Raw genomic sequence first — 15,801 nt, forward strand, 5'->3', positions numbered from 1 at the left:
CGTCCGAAAGATGACGCAGGTGAGTCAGGAGTACCCCAACAACATGATTGCATTGTCCAATCTCGCCAACCTGAAACTTCAGCAACAGCAAGTGGACGAAGCTCAGATGTGTCTGGAAAAACTGGAAGTATTAGGACCTTGGGAACGGGTTCTCGCCGACGCTGAAATGGCTTATACCTACCGGAGAATTGGGCCGCGTGGACATTTGTACGTCAAAACCCTTTCCGAAAAGGTTGTCAATCTACGTGGCTACTCGGGTCTAACGGAAGGGGTGCAACCAGAGTGGCTTGGTGAACTGAAAATCGAATACAGTTATGAGGCAGCATTGGCCATACAGCGATTGTTTAATTCATCTTGTTGCTCCGATTCGTTCAGACATGCAAGAAATGATCCTGAGGAATTGATGAAACAGTCTGCCCTGTTGCTCAAAAACGTTGTCTTCTCAGGGCTGAGCATGTACGAGACAACAGGTATGCTCATGTTAAGTGAAACATTCAAACTTTACAAATGGACAGCTCCTAAGGACCAGCGAACACTGAAAATTTCAGATTTCGAGTGGCCGGGTCTCAAGACAGTTGATCAGTGTCTCGAGAAGGCTGTTGAAGCAGTCGAGACTGCAGGTCTTGCGAACGTATCTTTCCGTGCATTGCACATGCTTGGCAACCAGTTTAGGACTATTAAACGAGGGCCAAAATATGACCTTGACAAGGCTGAACGATATCTGAAACAGGCTGCTGAGCTGAGTAATAAGCCAGCTATTCAACATCACCTGGCTTTGGTATACAGAGGCAAATGGCTCAATGGGAAAGATGCCAGTGAGAAAGGTTCATGCAATGCCAACATTAGAGATCCAGGACATCCATTGCTGAAGAAGGCAATAACGCATCTGGAAAAGGCAGATGAATACAGTCATGGGACGGGCGTTCTTTTTCGTGTTGAGTTGGCACGTCTTAAATTTTCATACAGCGAGGAGCCAATTCCTGAAGAGAGTCGTGACGCAATCATGGACATACTAAATGGGTGTATTCTGTACACCCATCTTGGCCTAACGTCACGGAGTATTCAATCATACCTTTTCCACGAGCTGGCATTGATGCATAAGGAGTTATTCAATGACTGGAATAAGTATCGCAAGTATCTTGAGCTGTCTGTTGGAAAGGCTTCGCAAGCTAAAACCTACAGTCCAGCTTTGCTCGACCTCAAGAAATTGGTCAAAGCAGAATCACAGACGGAGTCAGAAAGATACAAGAACCTTGGCAAGATGTACACGATATTTGAGAGATACTCCAATGCCCGATGGAATCTCGAAAGAGCGATGAGATTAAATCCAAATGATCCCAACATCTTGGAGGATCTAGTAGTTTCCTTGATTGGCTTAGATGAATTCCAGGCAGCGAGGCAATGTTTGATAATACTGCGGGACATTGACCACGCATATCTAGAAAAGGATCCGAACAGAGACAGATACATTCGTGTTAGCCTGAGAGTAGCGCAGCAATTCAGTGCTGGAATAGCGGCGTCCATCTACCAGGAATTGATGAGGGACATCAGACCAAAGACAGCTGAAGAAAACATTGTTGTCATTTCATCTGAGGAATCATCTGATACCGTCAGAACCAAGGCTGTCGTTGACATGATTCGGCACGGGCTGGGATTCACTGAGGACAACTGCATATTGCCTATGGAAGCAATTTGGAAGTTCTATGGACAAGACACAACAAGACATACATCATGTCATGTTGAGTTTTTCGTCAAAAATGCTTGGTGTATTGTTGTCCATCTTACGGATACCATGTTGGACCTTGATGCATTACTGTTTGATGTTAACAATTCCATTGAAGATGTTCGTCAGCGAAAGGGACACGTTGTAATCGTGGATGATGTAAGGAAACAGAATGATATGGACTGGAAACAGTCTACGGGAAATATGCGAAGGTGTCAGCCATGGATTAGCTACAGTGAACTTTTTCATCTGAATCTAGAAGTGGTCGGACCGGAGAGGCCAAATGCTTCTGATGAGGTGCTTCAAGATGAGCAGGCTCTGGAATTGGTCGAAGACTGTGCGGCAGTTCTACAAGACCTGCATGTTGCTGGTCCTCCCAGCAGCACTGCACCAGATGGAAGGGGGGTGCCACATACTGAGCAGAGGCAAAGCACCGGAGCAGAGGGATCGCAAGCCAGGGAGCAAAGCGAGAGTACTTCGAGAGATGAAAGGGAAGTGCCGTTCCCTGAACAGGGGGATAATAATGCAACGGAGAGAAGGGAGGTGTCAAGCAATACCCAGAGTGGCCGCATTGTGGAAGAAGGAAGAGCAGTGTCAGCCAATGAGCAGGGTGCCAGCACTGTAGCAAATGAACAGTCGGACTGTGATCAGAGCAACAGCTTTGCAGCTGAGGGAACAGATGGAGGCCAGTCCGCCACGGAAGCAACTGAAGCCACACGTGGGGGAGATGCGCCCGATATACAATCCTGGACGCCATCGGCATTGGAACGTCTGTTTCGTGCAATGCTTTCTGCCAACGAGTAAAACAGTGTAAGGCCAACATTATCTTCAATACGAAATGTCATTTTCTCAAACAGGTATTCAAAAGGTGCCCATCTTAAACAGGTATAGTACTGCAGGTCGTACCGCTAGCATAGTCCTCCAGTTTTGATCTGGGAGACCATTCATTGGTAAATGACCAGTAGTCACGATCATCGACCTTTCGTAGTCAGATCAGATGGAGCACATTAACGCACACGGATTCTGTCCGTGTTCATTTTATAGGATATCCTTCATCAATATTGTATCTATTGCCGCTTGTGATCCAATTTGGGGAGTTTAGTTTACCACTTTCCATAAGAGCTTCCCGACGAAACCTACATGTATGATATAGCTTGCCAATTGCATTGTGAACACGTGATATGGCAACAACTATGAGCTAGCTTGTGGACAATTTTCACGTTTGATACACGTCTTTTAAGGAAGACTGGTGAAGGATTCTGCAAGGTCGGATTAAGTTACATGGGGTTGACAATAGGGATCTCTCCCATCTCTCAGTATTGCTGTACCAACACGACCCCAGTCCCCTTACTGTGCATATTAGCCACTAGATGACCACCAATTGTTCCCCTCCACTCAGATTCAAGGAATGTTACGAGCTAATGCAGCGGGAGGGACCGACATCTACTCTGATTACAACGCCGTTAAACATGTTGAATCAACAAGACTCGGCTATCCTGGTGGTCATTTGGCATTCCCTCACTGTGGGCTGAGTTGGTGACGGCGATCTGCTGGGCGACTTGACCGCGGGGAAAGCGAGTCATCCTATCAAAGATCATGTTCATCATCTGCTAACATATACTTTCCTACCTTTGTGTCAATCTTTGAGTTAACATTGAACCCGGGATTGGAAATGAGGATTTGTGCCAGGATTAACTATTCAAAATAATGTTTGCTCGATATTTTCTCTTAGACTTGAGGATACATATCACGGATCTGTTAAAATTTCCGATTTTGTTGTAATCAGTTGCGTTCGTGCCGTAATTCCGCCTTCGGATACCCAAATGAATCCAATTTTCTATACTTGTAGAGGCTACTTTAGAACTGTGCTATCTCGGAGCCTTGTGTGTCACGGTGCGATTCCGCAGACGTTTTCCGCCGGAATCTACTAGAACTTCCCGGCCAGTAACATGAGAAGAACTGAAGCCCTGCATGGGCAGCGCCAACAAAGTGCTTACATGTAGCAGCTTCGAACCCAGTAAAGGGTGGCACTATGGTTTTGGGCCGATATTTCCTTGCACTATCATTTTCAAAGTGACATTAGGGAAAAAACCGTGTGGATAATAGACCTTCGGGCGGAATTTTAGACATTTGTTGTTCTTGAGTATACATAGATGAGATACGTTGAATGAAATGGATGGCCGACGCGACCAACGGTTACAAGAGGGGAGGATGTTCAAAGTCTTCTTATTGCTTTTCCTTTACACCAGCCACAGTGGTAAGTACGCCAATATATTCATAAGGGCGCCAGAAGCTAACTCGTAGATGACATTAGTTATTATCATTTTTGTACGATTTCGAACTAGATTTTTTATAGGGAGTGCGTGTATCCAAATCAAGTGTATAATGTTTATACACGTAACTGTGATTGATGAGTGCCAAGGGAGACTACATATCAATAAAAGTGACCCATAAATGGGTCTCTATAAAGAATTAACAGTAGGTTTCGCTAATTGTACTAAACTGCAAGCCCTAAGAGAGAAACATGCTTGCTTTTTACAATAAATGCTAGATATGCGGCTGGCGCAGACGGTCTTTGACACACATGCCAAATAACTAGGACTTATCATATTGGACTTACTCATAAGTTCAAAATTCTTGAAGCTGAAGATGTTTCTTCATTTTGAGCAGAAAAAAAACAGGTGAAAAAAAAATTTGTCACGGGCTGGGTACCGAGGTGGTCGAGTTACCGGGGGCCTCGTAATGGTAATTAGAGAGGAAACCATTCGGTACCGGCGATTCTTGGTCGTCATAGCGGGGTGGTCGCGTTACCGGGTAGGTCGTGTTACCGGGGTGGTCGCCGACGGGGTTCCACTGTTCATTAAGGATGAAGATGATCTTTTTCAGTTGTTTCAGCATCAATAGCAGAATTTTATTTAAAGAAGAACTTGACTGCTATCTACGACCCGACCAACCGGCCAGTCCTGGACCACAACCGCACAGTACGGGTTGAGTTGGACGTCGCTTTGCAACAGCTAATAAGCTTGGTAAGTCAGTGGGGTGTAAGTAACGTTTCGATATATAGAAGTTCTAACGTTTAGTGTAGTGACCCTCCTTGCAACATCCTAAACCCTGTGTGAACCCCTCTCATGCCTATGCAGACACCCAAAGGTCATCGTTTATCGCTGTGTACTAGACAGATACCTGCCGGAGCTAATACCTACTGAAGGATTCCTCCTCGGGTTGTTTTATCCTACACTCCTTATGAATCTTCAGTGAAAGGGGCATACTTGGCAGGAGCTAAGTTTCACGGTTGTCTAAAGCAACCTCAATCAGGGAATTAGTCTGTTGACCTAGTGCTTTATGAGAGTCAACGTCAGGCCGGCTCATCCAAGAGATGATATATTGTAGTCTATCCTGAGTATTTACCTTTAGGTTGACCTTGGATGTATAACGCTTTGCATGTATGGACCACCACCGTATCGTTGTCATAAGTGCAGAGAACTGAAGTCCTTTTATTTACTTGTCTGAGTAAGTCATGCAATGTTCTGTGACATATTGCACTCATTCTCTCCAAATATTTGCCATAATCGCACGACTTTGCTTTTGCTGATCCGAGAATCAACAAATCAGTTAATGAAATGTCCAGGCGCATGTGACCTGAGTTGCTCCAAACGAACGATGAGTGCAGTCATTGGTAACGTCGAGACAAGGTCACAAGGCTTAGAGGTAAACGCACGAGTTGAAGAAGCCCATACATCGATTTTGTGCAACCGTACATGCAGGCCTAATTTTTTATTTGCGTTTTAAGTTAGAAAATCCCAACAAGTCTTATTTTGTTGGCACCACCATTGAATCCAGGCTCTCTAGCTTATGAGCTAATATCCCCGAGCAGTCTTGCGGTGTCAAGGCCTTGGTGGGTCAAGATGCCAACACTTACCAATAAATCTTATACATCACGGGTAAAACTGCCAAATTGATATTGACCTTTGCTCAATTCATTTTGTTCATTCCATTCCGCCGTGATAAAACACATCTTAGTAACACTGGCGTTTACGTTCCATCGTCGATCTTGCTGACCACTCTATAAATTGCTTGCTTCATAAATCAAGTTGATCGTTTTGAAATCAAGTTTAGGGTAAATGTAGGGTACACCAGAGATGATTGCATGATATATTTTGTAACGGCTCCATTAGCACTCGCTATATTCATCACTTCTTGACATTCAGAGTATTCTTCACACCCACGTCATCTTTATCAAGAGGCGGAGCGTTTTGAAAACCCCTGGTTTCGTGGATGAAATCCTGGCTGGCGAGTCCTGTCGATGTATCGGTTAAATCGGCAGTTTGGTCACCTCAAAACCTTTTACGATTTCGAAACATCGTTTTTGTTTATTGCTCGGAAACATCAATCGGATGAGTGACAAAACACGACACCCACATGGGCAAGATCCTTGGAGACATTCCGTCCGTATCGGTGCATATTTTGATGGACAGTCGCCTGTTTGTAAAATGAATCGTTTATTTCGCTACATTTCAGGAAGAAAAACTACAAGTGCTGTTTACAAATTGCTGGATCAGACTGGTGGGTAGGAACAGAGAACAAACACGACGTTGTTAGGGATCGCCCATAAACATCAACGTGTTTCACATTCCTAACAATGTGCTTAGTTTGACCCTCTCCCCTGGTTCTAACATAAAACATTGTTGTTAAACTTGTTATTTCATGGACCAATGTTTTACCGAAGACAATCTTACCCCTCATTGTTAGGATTGTGAACCACATTGATGTTGTACGATCACTTAGTCATAGTAAACTTCTTCTGATTGTCAGTATAGTCTCAGTATGGTGAAGACAGTTACCATTAAACCTTTTTAGAATAATGAGTATGATATTAAGAACATGACTGTTAGCTTCAGCAAGGATGCAGAGTATAGTGCTCTACATCCGCGGCTTCAGCAAGAAAAGATTCAGGAGCATAAAACGTGTCTGCTATTTGGACGAAAGTCAGTATTCTAATCTCTTGAGCTCCGATAACATTAGTCTTGTATCAGATGCAGATAAAATCTGCAACGAGTGTTGGAACCAGCCGTTGGCTGATACCATGAAGCGGGAGAAACCTGATTGCCAATTAAATCGTTTTCAGAGCTGGACGGACGAGCACCTCAGGTGGAAGCCCGGGGACTGGTCAGGCATAGATGCAACGGCTTTTAACAAGCATGCTCTATGGGTTCCGGACATACAAATAGTAAACTAGTAAGTCATTCTTTCGTTATATTTTGAACCATCAAATCGCAAATGGGCACCAAAGGCAGCGCGTGACCATCAGTTTTAATGGCGATACTTTCCACTATTTATCCGCTCCAGCAATGACCAACTCTTGATAGTAAAGTAAGCCTTCTTCGTCGTAGTAGCTGGAGTCTGCGCTCATGATTGGTAGTCACCAAAACTGGTTTCAGAGCAACATGATTTGTCCATCGGTAATGAGCAAATAGCAAAGATCTCAAAAAGCCTAAAATAGCTGGGGGATGTTGCTTGACTTACTCGTTCATTCCTGGTGATGACATGTCCGGTTGACCAAAGTGTATATTCTTTTAGATTCTTTGAACTTTTGAAGATAGTATTAGTTGAACTTTATTCTTTTGTTCAACTTCCATGTTTTCGGTGTGGAATCACCAAAAATATGAGTGCCATTCTCGTGAAATCTTTCAGTGCGGCTGAACGGCCAATAGACAACGAACATTTCATTGCAACAGTGGATTACAACGGCCAGGTAAAATGGCTCTACCAAGCTATAGTGAAGAGCACGTGCAATGTGAACGTGCAGTACTTCCCCTACGACACACAGAACTGCCACCTTGAGTTCTCGTCCTGGAGTTACCTCACCCCGCAACTCGACTTATGGAATGCTACGGTGTCCGGCGACACGTCCGTTTTCGTTCGAAATGGCGAATGGCACCTTTTGGATATGCCAGTAAAACGAGAGGAAGTGTACACGAACTGCTGTGCTGATCCATGGAGTATTGTGACGTATAACATTGTCATTCAGCGACGCCCTCTATATTATGTTTACAACTTGATGGTGCCGTGTGTTTGCCTGTTAGGGACTGCTATGACCGGATTCCTCCTGCCCCCAGAGTCTGGTGAGAAGCTCTCACTGGGGGTGACCATCCTGCTATCTCTGACGGTGTTTCTGCTACTTGTGGCCGAGATCACACCGACACAATCTGAAGTCATTCCTCTACTTGGTAAGTCTTAATTCAAACGATGCTGGTCATCCAGTTTCAAACGACTATATCCCTGAAATGAATGCAGGGTACCTACGCTTTGGTCGCGCTTCTCAGAAAGTCATTCACAAACTGCAGAGGATATCAGTCAGAATTTTTCAGTGAACGCATTCGCTTGGTCTTTATTCGTTCTGCCGATCTGACATATTCCCGTGGCCCATCACTCTTTTTCATCTATTTCAAGGCCAATTCTTCGGCATTTCCATAATGCTACAGACCTTCTCTACCGCCATGAACGTGGTGGTCATCAACGTCCACTGCCGTGGCGGGCATAACATCGACGTGCCACCCTGGTTGCGTGTGTTTGCCTTCGTTTTCCTTGCTAGGGTTTTCTGTACGTACAGTAAGGTCAGGAGGCAGTTGAAATATGTTCAGGATAAGCAGGACACGGTGAGTCTTATTGTTGGATGGAGGGAAGGGAGGGATCACGCAGGAACAAAGCAATATAGTGACTTCCGGGAACGACCAGCTTCGGTTGATGCAGGTCACGGAGAGACTCGACAACAGCAAACAATGACATCTCCAGTCAGCTTACTGCAAATTAAACAATGTCCAAATCAGCTGGAACAACTGACGGCTGGCTATAATGTTCATCAATGACAGGGAGATAATTCGTGTGTTAACATCATGATGTCGGCCATTGAGCTCCTTACGATCACTTTTATTGGCAGTTAGGATCATTTGGGTTGGCTTGCGTGACACCTTATACAGTAGCATGTTTTAAGTCCATTGATGTTGTAAACTGATGATCGTTTCTTGTTTGCAGCCAATGTAGGGAGTTTTTGCTGAGCCCCCCGAAAAGGAAAAGCCTCAGCTACTCCATTGTCCGATATCCAGATCACGATTGCCAACAGTTTGAAATAAGTGTTCTCTACTGTTGACTTCCAGGTCCTGATCCATGGCAAAAACTCTCTCGCGGAGGAAGACATCGACAGCAATCACGGACTAATAACCGTCAACGAAATAGCCAATCATGATTCGCCATCAAAGGTCAAACCAAGGCAAACATCGTCTTCGCGTTATCACTCAACTCTAGCGTCCATTCTCAGAACAGTCCGACATCTGGATGAGAAAATATCAAATCGTCTCAAAGAAATTGAAAAACATGCAATGCATGAGACAGAATGGCGGATTGTAGCTGTTCTCATCGACAGGTTGTTGTTGGTGTTGTTCGTCTTAGTTGTTGCCACTGTGCTTTGTCTATTTCTCCTCAGCCCGCCATACAACACAATGCCTTGATGATAGAAAGGGTAAGCAATGGCACGGATAGTTTGCAGAGGTCTTTCGAGCGAAAGAAGCATTTGTTTCAGCGTTTTCCGGTTACTGAAGGTCAGTTAAGTTCCGCTGGACTACAGGACTGGAAACCTACAGCTTTTTTCCCATTGGGATATTGTTTTAAGACTGCTACACTGGCAATGTAAAGCTAAACAGCCCACCTTCTCTCAATGCCTTCATACATAAATACATGTAGTAATGAATAAACAGGACTCTCCAATTGTCTAACAAAAACTTCATCTTTTATTCATCCGTCTTTGAGTGAAGTATACATCAACTCAATGCCACATTGCAGTTTGTTCCATGGACTTAAAAAACACGGCCCCCATCGCTCACTGACAGTAGATACGCTAAAGTATTACAGCGACATAAGATAACACCGTAAATGTTCACCTGGCGTGAAACTGGGCACTGATATTTCCCCTTGCTGACTAAGAATAGACACTGCATGGGTCGTTTTGATGGCGAAGCTTGGGGCAGGAATGAGATACATGTACTTCAAAATGTTGCTTTTCTCCTTCCGCAAAGTTCCGTTCCTGTTACGTTACATCTACGCTTGGTAGCAGGGATTGTCGCCGGCGGGTGGCAGCAGGCCGAGGAGATCGGGTTATTCCCGTTTTCAGGGATTGGCTTCGGTTCATGTCTGCAAAGATAGAGATTATCATTACACAATATTGGATGGGTTGCAGCATGCAAACCTATCAAAATTTGTATCACCATGGGCAGTGCGTTGGGTTCGGTCAGTGACCTTAAAATGTAAGTGCATGACAACAAACGTGGTCATGGATACTCAAGAAACTCAATTACAGAAGCTGAGTAAACTTGAAACTACAATGATACAGATTACAAGCCCGTACACTCAGTGCCGTTATTGCCAAGGCGTTGCCTGGCAACCAAACCACGTGTCAATATTTTTATTAGAATCAATGCAATCTCATCTGCTTCTTATCGACTAAGACAAGTGAGATGGCAATTACTTCAAATCAATCCTGATCTGATTTAGTATTGTCCGACAAAACTTGCCTGGAAACTCCAACAAAATGACTACATATGTTCACTCATATATATAAAAATGAAATGATTCCGGTAACTTCTTATTACAGCAACTGTATCAGTTACACTGTTGGTAATGGTAATGGTAATGGCTATGCTATGGTAATGGTAATGCTTACAGCAATGACAATACAAATGGTAATTGTAATGGTTAATGATCTTGCCGATGGTAGTGGCAATGGAAATAGGAATAACAGCAGGAAATGCGAGTGAAGTGCTTTATAGAAAATGTCAGGACTAACACAAAGGTAACGGTAATGAAAAGTATCCTTGATGGTATTTTCGATTGAGAATGATGATAAAAATGGTTAGTGTTAAAGACAATGAAGACTGGCAAGAGTTGCGTTACCGATAAGATAAACGAACTTAACAGAGTCAGACGGTGCAAAATTGCACTGAAAACAAAGAGCATTCTAAAACTAAGTAGTGGTTGCACATCCTGATCGTTAAGTTACCGACTCGGGTTGCTTCCTTCTCAACCCGACACATTTCCGTCGGACTGTCAGCAACTTTTTGCGCTGCGTTATGCTGTGGTCATCTTTGGGATAGAGGAATTCTAATTCTACAGTGTCGAAGGGTGGGACTGAAGAAGGGAGGGTTGAGGGTAGGTTGAGGGAAGGCAACAAGGTTAATGAGACAGTAAGTTGTGTTTGTATTAACTATCATCAAAAATCGCGTCAATATATTTGCAAGCTTTTGTGACATAGTGATTTCATTGCGAATAGAAACTGCTTCATGCATACAGTTACTGGCAGTTTATGCTGCGTGAAGGCAAAGACACCATCTGTTCACACAACAGACAATCATCTACGCTTATATTCTAATATATCATAGGAAGATAAACTATGTTGACAGCAAGACATCCAATACAACGTTTGGTGAGACAACAGCATCAAGAAATTATTTTGTAGACGTAGATACAAACTTACTGGTCCCACCTCCTCCCAGCGTCCCATTTGGCATCAGACTTTGCCTCCTTGGTATGGCCGTCAATCGGTTGGTCCTGGCCCCCTCCTCACTAGAGGCACAAGGGTGGTGTTCTTCAGCAGGGGAGACCACTATCATCTTGGGATGTTCCGGCTGGCTTGGCAACTCCAGCAAGTCGTCTGTAAATATCACGCTTATGCCTGAACTAGTTGTACCAGCACTTGCTGAAATAGTAACAGAAATGTAATTTAGAAAAGTGTGAGATCATTATTTTGTCCATTGCTTCCTGGAGGGAGACCAAAGATAGCGCATAATTTGGGAATATCAGGAAACGACCCTTTCCATCGTAAGAGGGAGATGAGCAAATGAGCGTGGTACGTTAATGAGAGCTGTGCACTCGATAGGGCTTTTACATCAATCAAGCGATCAAACTCTCTCGAACTGATGAGGGCTTTCTCACTTTTTTTCAAGTTTAAGGAGAGACTAGAGTCGTATTGCATGAGCGGTATGAATCCGACAGAGAAGTGATTTTCTGGCGCTCACCCGTTTTGATGCCACTGTCCAAGCTATCCAGTGCACTCTCACTGCTGCTCTTCCGGCGAATCGACGTTTCGTCACGCTGGAAACTCTCAGTCGAACCTGACATTTCTTCAGAGTTGAGGTGATTCTTCAGTGCGTCCGGCGCCCCCACCAACACCCGTCTACGCTTCTTGGGCAGCTTCATCCGCGCCTGCGCGTGGGAGTAATACATTGCAAAATTACCCACAATGACCGGAACTGGAAGTGCAATGACAAGCACACCGGTGATTGCGCAGAACACACCAACAACGTATCCTAGACCTGTCATTGGATAGATATCCCCGTATCCTAATGTCGTCATCGTCACTAGCGCCCACCAAAATCCGATCGGGATGTTTTTGAACTTATTCTGTGGTGGTTCTTCCACTTGTTCCATGAAGTAGATTGTCGTTCCGTATATCAAGACACCGGTGAACATGAACACAATCAAAAGGAATAACTCCTTCAAACTTGCCTTGATCGTGTGAGCGAGGATTTTCAGACCACTGAGGTGGCGCGTCAGTTTGAAAATGCGAAAGATTCTGAACAGTTTTAAAGTCTGCAAGGCCGAATTAACGTTGGCGTCGAATTGAGACTTGATGATTTGTTCGTTGATAAACTGGATGTAAAATGGCAGCAGTGATATTAGATCGACACAATTAAGAAACGTTTTTGCGAATTGCAAAAAATTCGGACAAAATATCACTCTGAGGATGAATTCCACAGTAAAAAATGCGCCGCATATCCATTCCAAGATTTCGAGAGCGGGGTGTACGTCGGTTTTGTTGAGCATCACTTTGACTTGGTCGTCTTTCATTTCGTTCAGTGTGTAGTTGGGAAACTGTGGACGGGCCAGGCGACAGGCGGGCACTGTTTCGAGGCAGAGGCCGAGAATGGACATGAGGACAAATCCGAGGGACACCAGGCTAAATATCTGGAAGATAACAAATGTTTCAATTTGATAATGTTTTCCCATCACAAGTTGTGATAATATCTCGAGCCCCCGCCCGCATGTCCACTGATGGGCGTCGTTTGCGGTAGGGCAAGGGAAAGGGGCCCACCTCCATAATGGTATAGGTAAAGAAGTTCAGATTTCATTATCTTAGGTTGTGTTAGCGTACTGGGTGAATTACCTGACGAGACCGAATGTGGCAGTGAGAACGAAGGAAACGTCTAAAGCTGGTTGTTGTCGTGATATGCTGTCTATACTCAATAACGCCTTCGGAAGAGATGTTGGGGTTGTTTTTCGATGAGACTTTAGACTATTATGTCTTTCGGGTTCTTTCCCATTGCATATCTATAAAGGTAGGCAAATGGGTAACAGGGTGTCGATAGGTACTACCAAGAGAATGTCATATTCTCTTGTTACTTCTAATATGAGTTGCCCTTACACAGTGGCGGTTAATACCACACCCGGTCAATAGCATGCATACGATATTGTAGCCTCGATCCGCATCCAATAATACACTCTACTTTCCCATTCAAAATCCCAGTATTAATAATTAGCTATCGGCTCATCATTAATTCAGCAGAATTATAGCAAATAACCAAGTCTGTAAACTTGTTATTGCTTCCTTACAGTACCAGTGATGGATTGCCTATTGCTACTTCACAAGGTGTACCAGAGATTTTTGCTCGAAACTTTAAGGCGCGGTTAATTTGTCGGTGATTTCTCCAAGTATTCCGTGAGACAGGAAACAAGTCTTACTCTCATAATCAAAAGTAACGTCAAATATTCACGTGGTGTAACAACGACTCCAAGTGAGGTTGAAGCACAGCATGTTTACAAGATGTTCATTCGTTTCTTCATATACCAATGTTAGGACTCCCCAATTTCCTGTCAGTCTCTCTGCTATTAGATAATGGTTTTTCAATTTAATCTTGTCTTTCGATGGGCACAGCACGCATACAAACAAAACCGCAAGGGTTTTTTTCATATACCCGAAAAACATGCTGCATAATTGTGCCCGTAGAAAAAAACATGTTTTCAAATCTTCAAATGCCTATATGTTTCTAAGAGCGTTGGCGACGTAACGGTCTAGAAATTCACTAAGTGGCCATTGGTGTGATTCTTACCTGAGCACCCCTGGACGTCCTAGCATCTTCAAGAATATTCCATATTTTCGGCTTCCATACCTCCCAGGTCCCCCTCTCCGGGGCAGCATCCTCGACGATACCAAACCTCTTAGCAATATCACCATCATCATCACTTTCATTTTCAAAGTCCATGCCGTCAAACTCTGCCAGCGTCTCCTGGGCGTCTCGATGTGTCCTATAACTCATCCAGCAGCAGGGCTCTATCTGTTTCTCGTCTATACCCCAGAACGCTAGCTCGTCCTCGAATAACGGCCCACAAACGTCAGAAGGGGCGTGTAACTTCCCCGTCCGATAATAGTTCAGAATCATATTGAAGACACCTGGGTGTCTGTCAAAGAAGTATTCCCCCGCGACGGGGTCGTAATCCGGATTGTGCGCGGTTGTCTCCGTTAACCAGGACAACCTAGTATCCGGAATGTTCTTTAGAGTCGTCTTGAAAGTTTCATAGCGAATCCCGCCAACGTTTATCACAACTTTATTGTCCCGCCTCTGACTGGCGGAGTTTTTGTGGAACATGTTTGGTGCCAGAGAAGTGGATCTAGCAATCGGTGGAAACCCTTCTCCCAAGTCCGCAACAGAAAGACGCAGTTCTCGCTGCATTTTGCCTCTTACGCTCACTGAGTTACTTAACTACAGATAAAAAATGTATGGGTTTTAAAATATTGTTTTTGTGTTGCGTCACACGGTGGGGCATGACCCTTTGCCAGTAAAGCAGAAACTTCTGATAATAGACCAATTAGGACGGTGCACTTCCGTCAATACCATGTTTGGATCGTCGAATTCTAAGACATGCAGAAAATACGTTCGTTTGCTGAGACACTGTATCTCCTTTTTGTCTTCAACATTGATATTCGCCGTTAGTATCGCACAATATATACAAATACTATACAGACGGGCAAGTGACTTGCTATATATGGATACTCCTCTCTAAAGAAAACGATGCTTTATGAAGGAATCGGAACTTATTCGCATGAAGTATTTACGGCATAATTCCTCTAACGAAGTAAAACAGTGGATAACGTTCTCCATTTCCAATTGCGTCAAACTGTGTAAACATTTAACAAAAATCGCTGGTGAGACAAGAAAACTAAATGTTTCTAATCACTTTATAGGAGAATAACGTTTCATCATAAAGATCCAGATGAATCCTTTTATTATCTTGAAGTTTGAAGGCAAATGTAAGAAGTAGCGAACGAATTTGAAAGTATCCAATGGTCTGAAACTAGGAGTGTTGTTATATTGTCAAAGCATGGATGTCTTATACTTGTTCATCACCATGAACATATTACATAAACCTGTGGTTTCTTGAGATTGGACCAGTACATTATTAATCACCTTCTGATGAAAACTATTGGCAAAGTAGCCAAGGTTTTCGTTGCGCATGCGCAGTTCGACTCTCAGCGTGTTACCCGACAGGTGCGTTTAGCATGGACGTATCTGTAATTGTTATATTGACCGTCACCTCCCTGAGAGAAAACAAAAAAATGTGTTTGCCTACTTGTTATGTTGATAATTAGTCGCGGCTATGACGCGGCAACTATGGTGCGACAGATGAACCTGACAGTTTAGGGGACGTAACCGTGGCATCTGATGCTGGCGTTGATTGTCCTTACGTCTCTGTCAGGACGATTAGTGCCTATCCCTGAAACTTACTCATTAACCTGTGTCAGCAATGGTTAACTATCGTTTGGATAGACCACGACGATGACGTATCACGACGCTGCCAGTGGCGACAATAGCCAACTTTAGGATAAATCGTCGAGATTTATGACCCTGTCACTGACTTGCATCAACTTGCACGGCCCTGTCTTAGCTAATTGGTGAACGAGTTACTCTGACATGTAACATCAACGGAAGCTTTCGTATGACAATAGGAATATCCCTGCTGACAGAATCAGGATG

The 15,801-nt window shown here is 43.9% G+C and overlaps 2 protein-coding genes across 3 annotated transcripts; one reads left to right on the forward strand and one right to left on the reverse strand.

Moving 5' to 3' along the window:
* The first annotated feature begins 2,579 nt into the window (after positions 1-2,579).
* LOC135491973 (neuronal acetylcholine receptor subunit alpha-10-like) lies at positions 2,580-9,515 on the forward strand. Of its 2 annotated transcripts, none has more exons than XM_064777976.1 (7): positions 2,580-3,980; positions 4,610-4,764; positions 6,242-6,286; positions 6,849-6,958; positions 7,415-7,950; positions 8,174-8,379; positions 8,878-9,515. In XM_064777976.1, exons 1-7 carry the CDS (start codon positions 3,896-3,898, stop codon positions 9,226-9,228), a joined length of 1,488 nt encoding a protein of 495 aa, XP_064634046.1. In that variant the 5' UTR covers positions 2,580-3,895; the 3' UTR covers positions 9,229-9,515. The 2 variants fall into 2 exon arrangements, with proteins under 2 accessions (XP_064634046.1, XP_064634048.1); XM_064777978.1 differs by having other exon boundaries at positions 2,581-3,980; positions 4,610-4,749; positions 8,878-9,514.
* A 122-nt stretch (positions 9,516-9,637) lies between these two features.
* Positions 9,638-14,571, reverse strand: LOC135491972 (potassium voltage-gated channel protein Shaw-like). The gene is made up of 4 exons (XM_064777975.1): positions 13,879-14,571; positions 11,788-12,736; positions 11,247-11,468; positions 9,638-9,907 (listed from the first exon to the last, which is right to left on the reverse strand). Exons 1-4 carry the CDS (start codon positions 14,497-14,499, stop codon positions 9,804-9,806), a joined length of 1,896 nt encoding a protein of 631 aa, XP_064634045.1. The 5' UTR covers positions 14,500-14,571; the 3' UTR covers positions 9,638-9,803.
* Between the last annotated feature and the right edge of the window lie 1,230 nt (positions 14,572-15,801).

Source organism: Lineus longissimus, chromosome 8 (assembly GCF_910592395.1).
Source record: "Lineus longissimus chromosome 8, tnLinLong1.2, whole genome shotgun sequence".
Taxonomy (NCBI): Eukaryota; Metazoa; Nemertea; class Pilidiophora; order Heteronemertea; family Lineidae; genus Lineus; species Lineus longissimus.

What these genes read in the sequence shown, in the direction of transcription:
- LOC135491972 (XM_064777975.1), bottom strand. Translation starts at nt 14,499, where the DNA reads ATGCAGCGAGAACTGCGTCTTTCTGTTGCGGACTTGGGAGAAGGGTTT. An exon ending in GGACGTCCAGGGGTGCTCAG is followed by an intron (nt 12,737 to 13,878) that starts GTAAGAATCACA and finishes GTTATCTTCCAG; the next exon opens with ATATTTAGCCTGGTGTCCCT. An exon ending in GCTGGGAGGAGGTGGGACCA is followed by an intron (nt 9,908 to 11,246) that starts GTAAGTTTGTAT and finishes CTATCTTTGCAG; the next exon opens with ACATGAACCGAAGCCAATCC.
- LOC135491973 (XM_064777976.1), top strand. Translation starts at nt 3,896, where the DNA reads ATGGATGGCCGACGCGACCAACGGTTACAAGAGGGGAGGATGTTCAAA. An exon ending in GCTTGGTAAGTCAGTGGGGT is followed by an intron (nt 4,765 to 6,241) that starts GTAAGTAACGTT and finishes GCTACATTTCAG; the next exon opens with GAAGAAAAACTACAAGTGCT. An exon ending in TTCAGGATAAGCAGGACACG is followed by an intron (nt 8,380 to 8,877) that starts GTGAGTCTTATT and finishes GTTGACTTCCAG; the next exon opens with GTCCTGATCCATGGCAAAAA.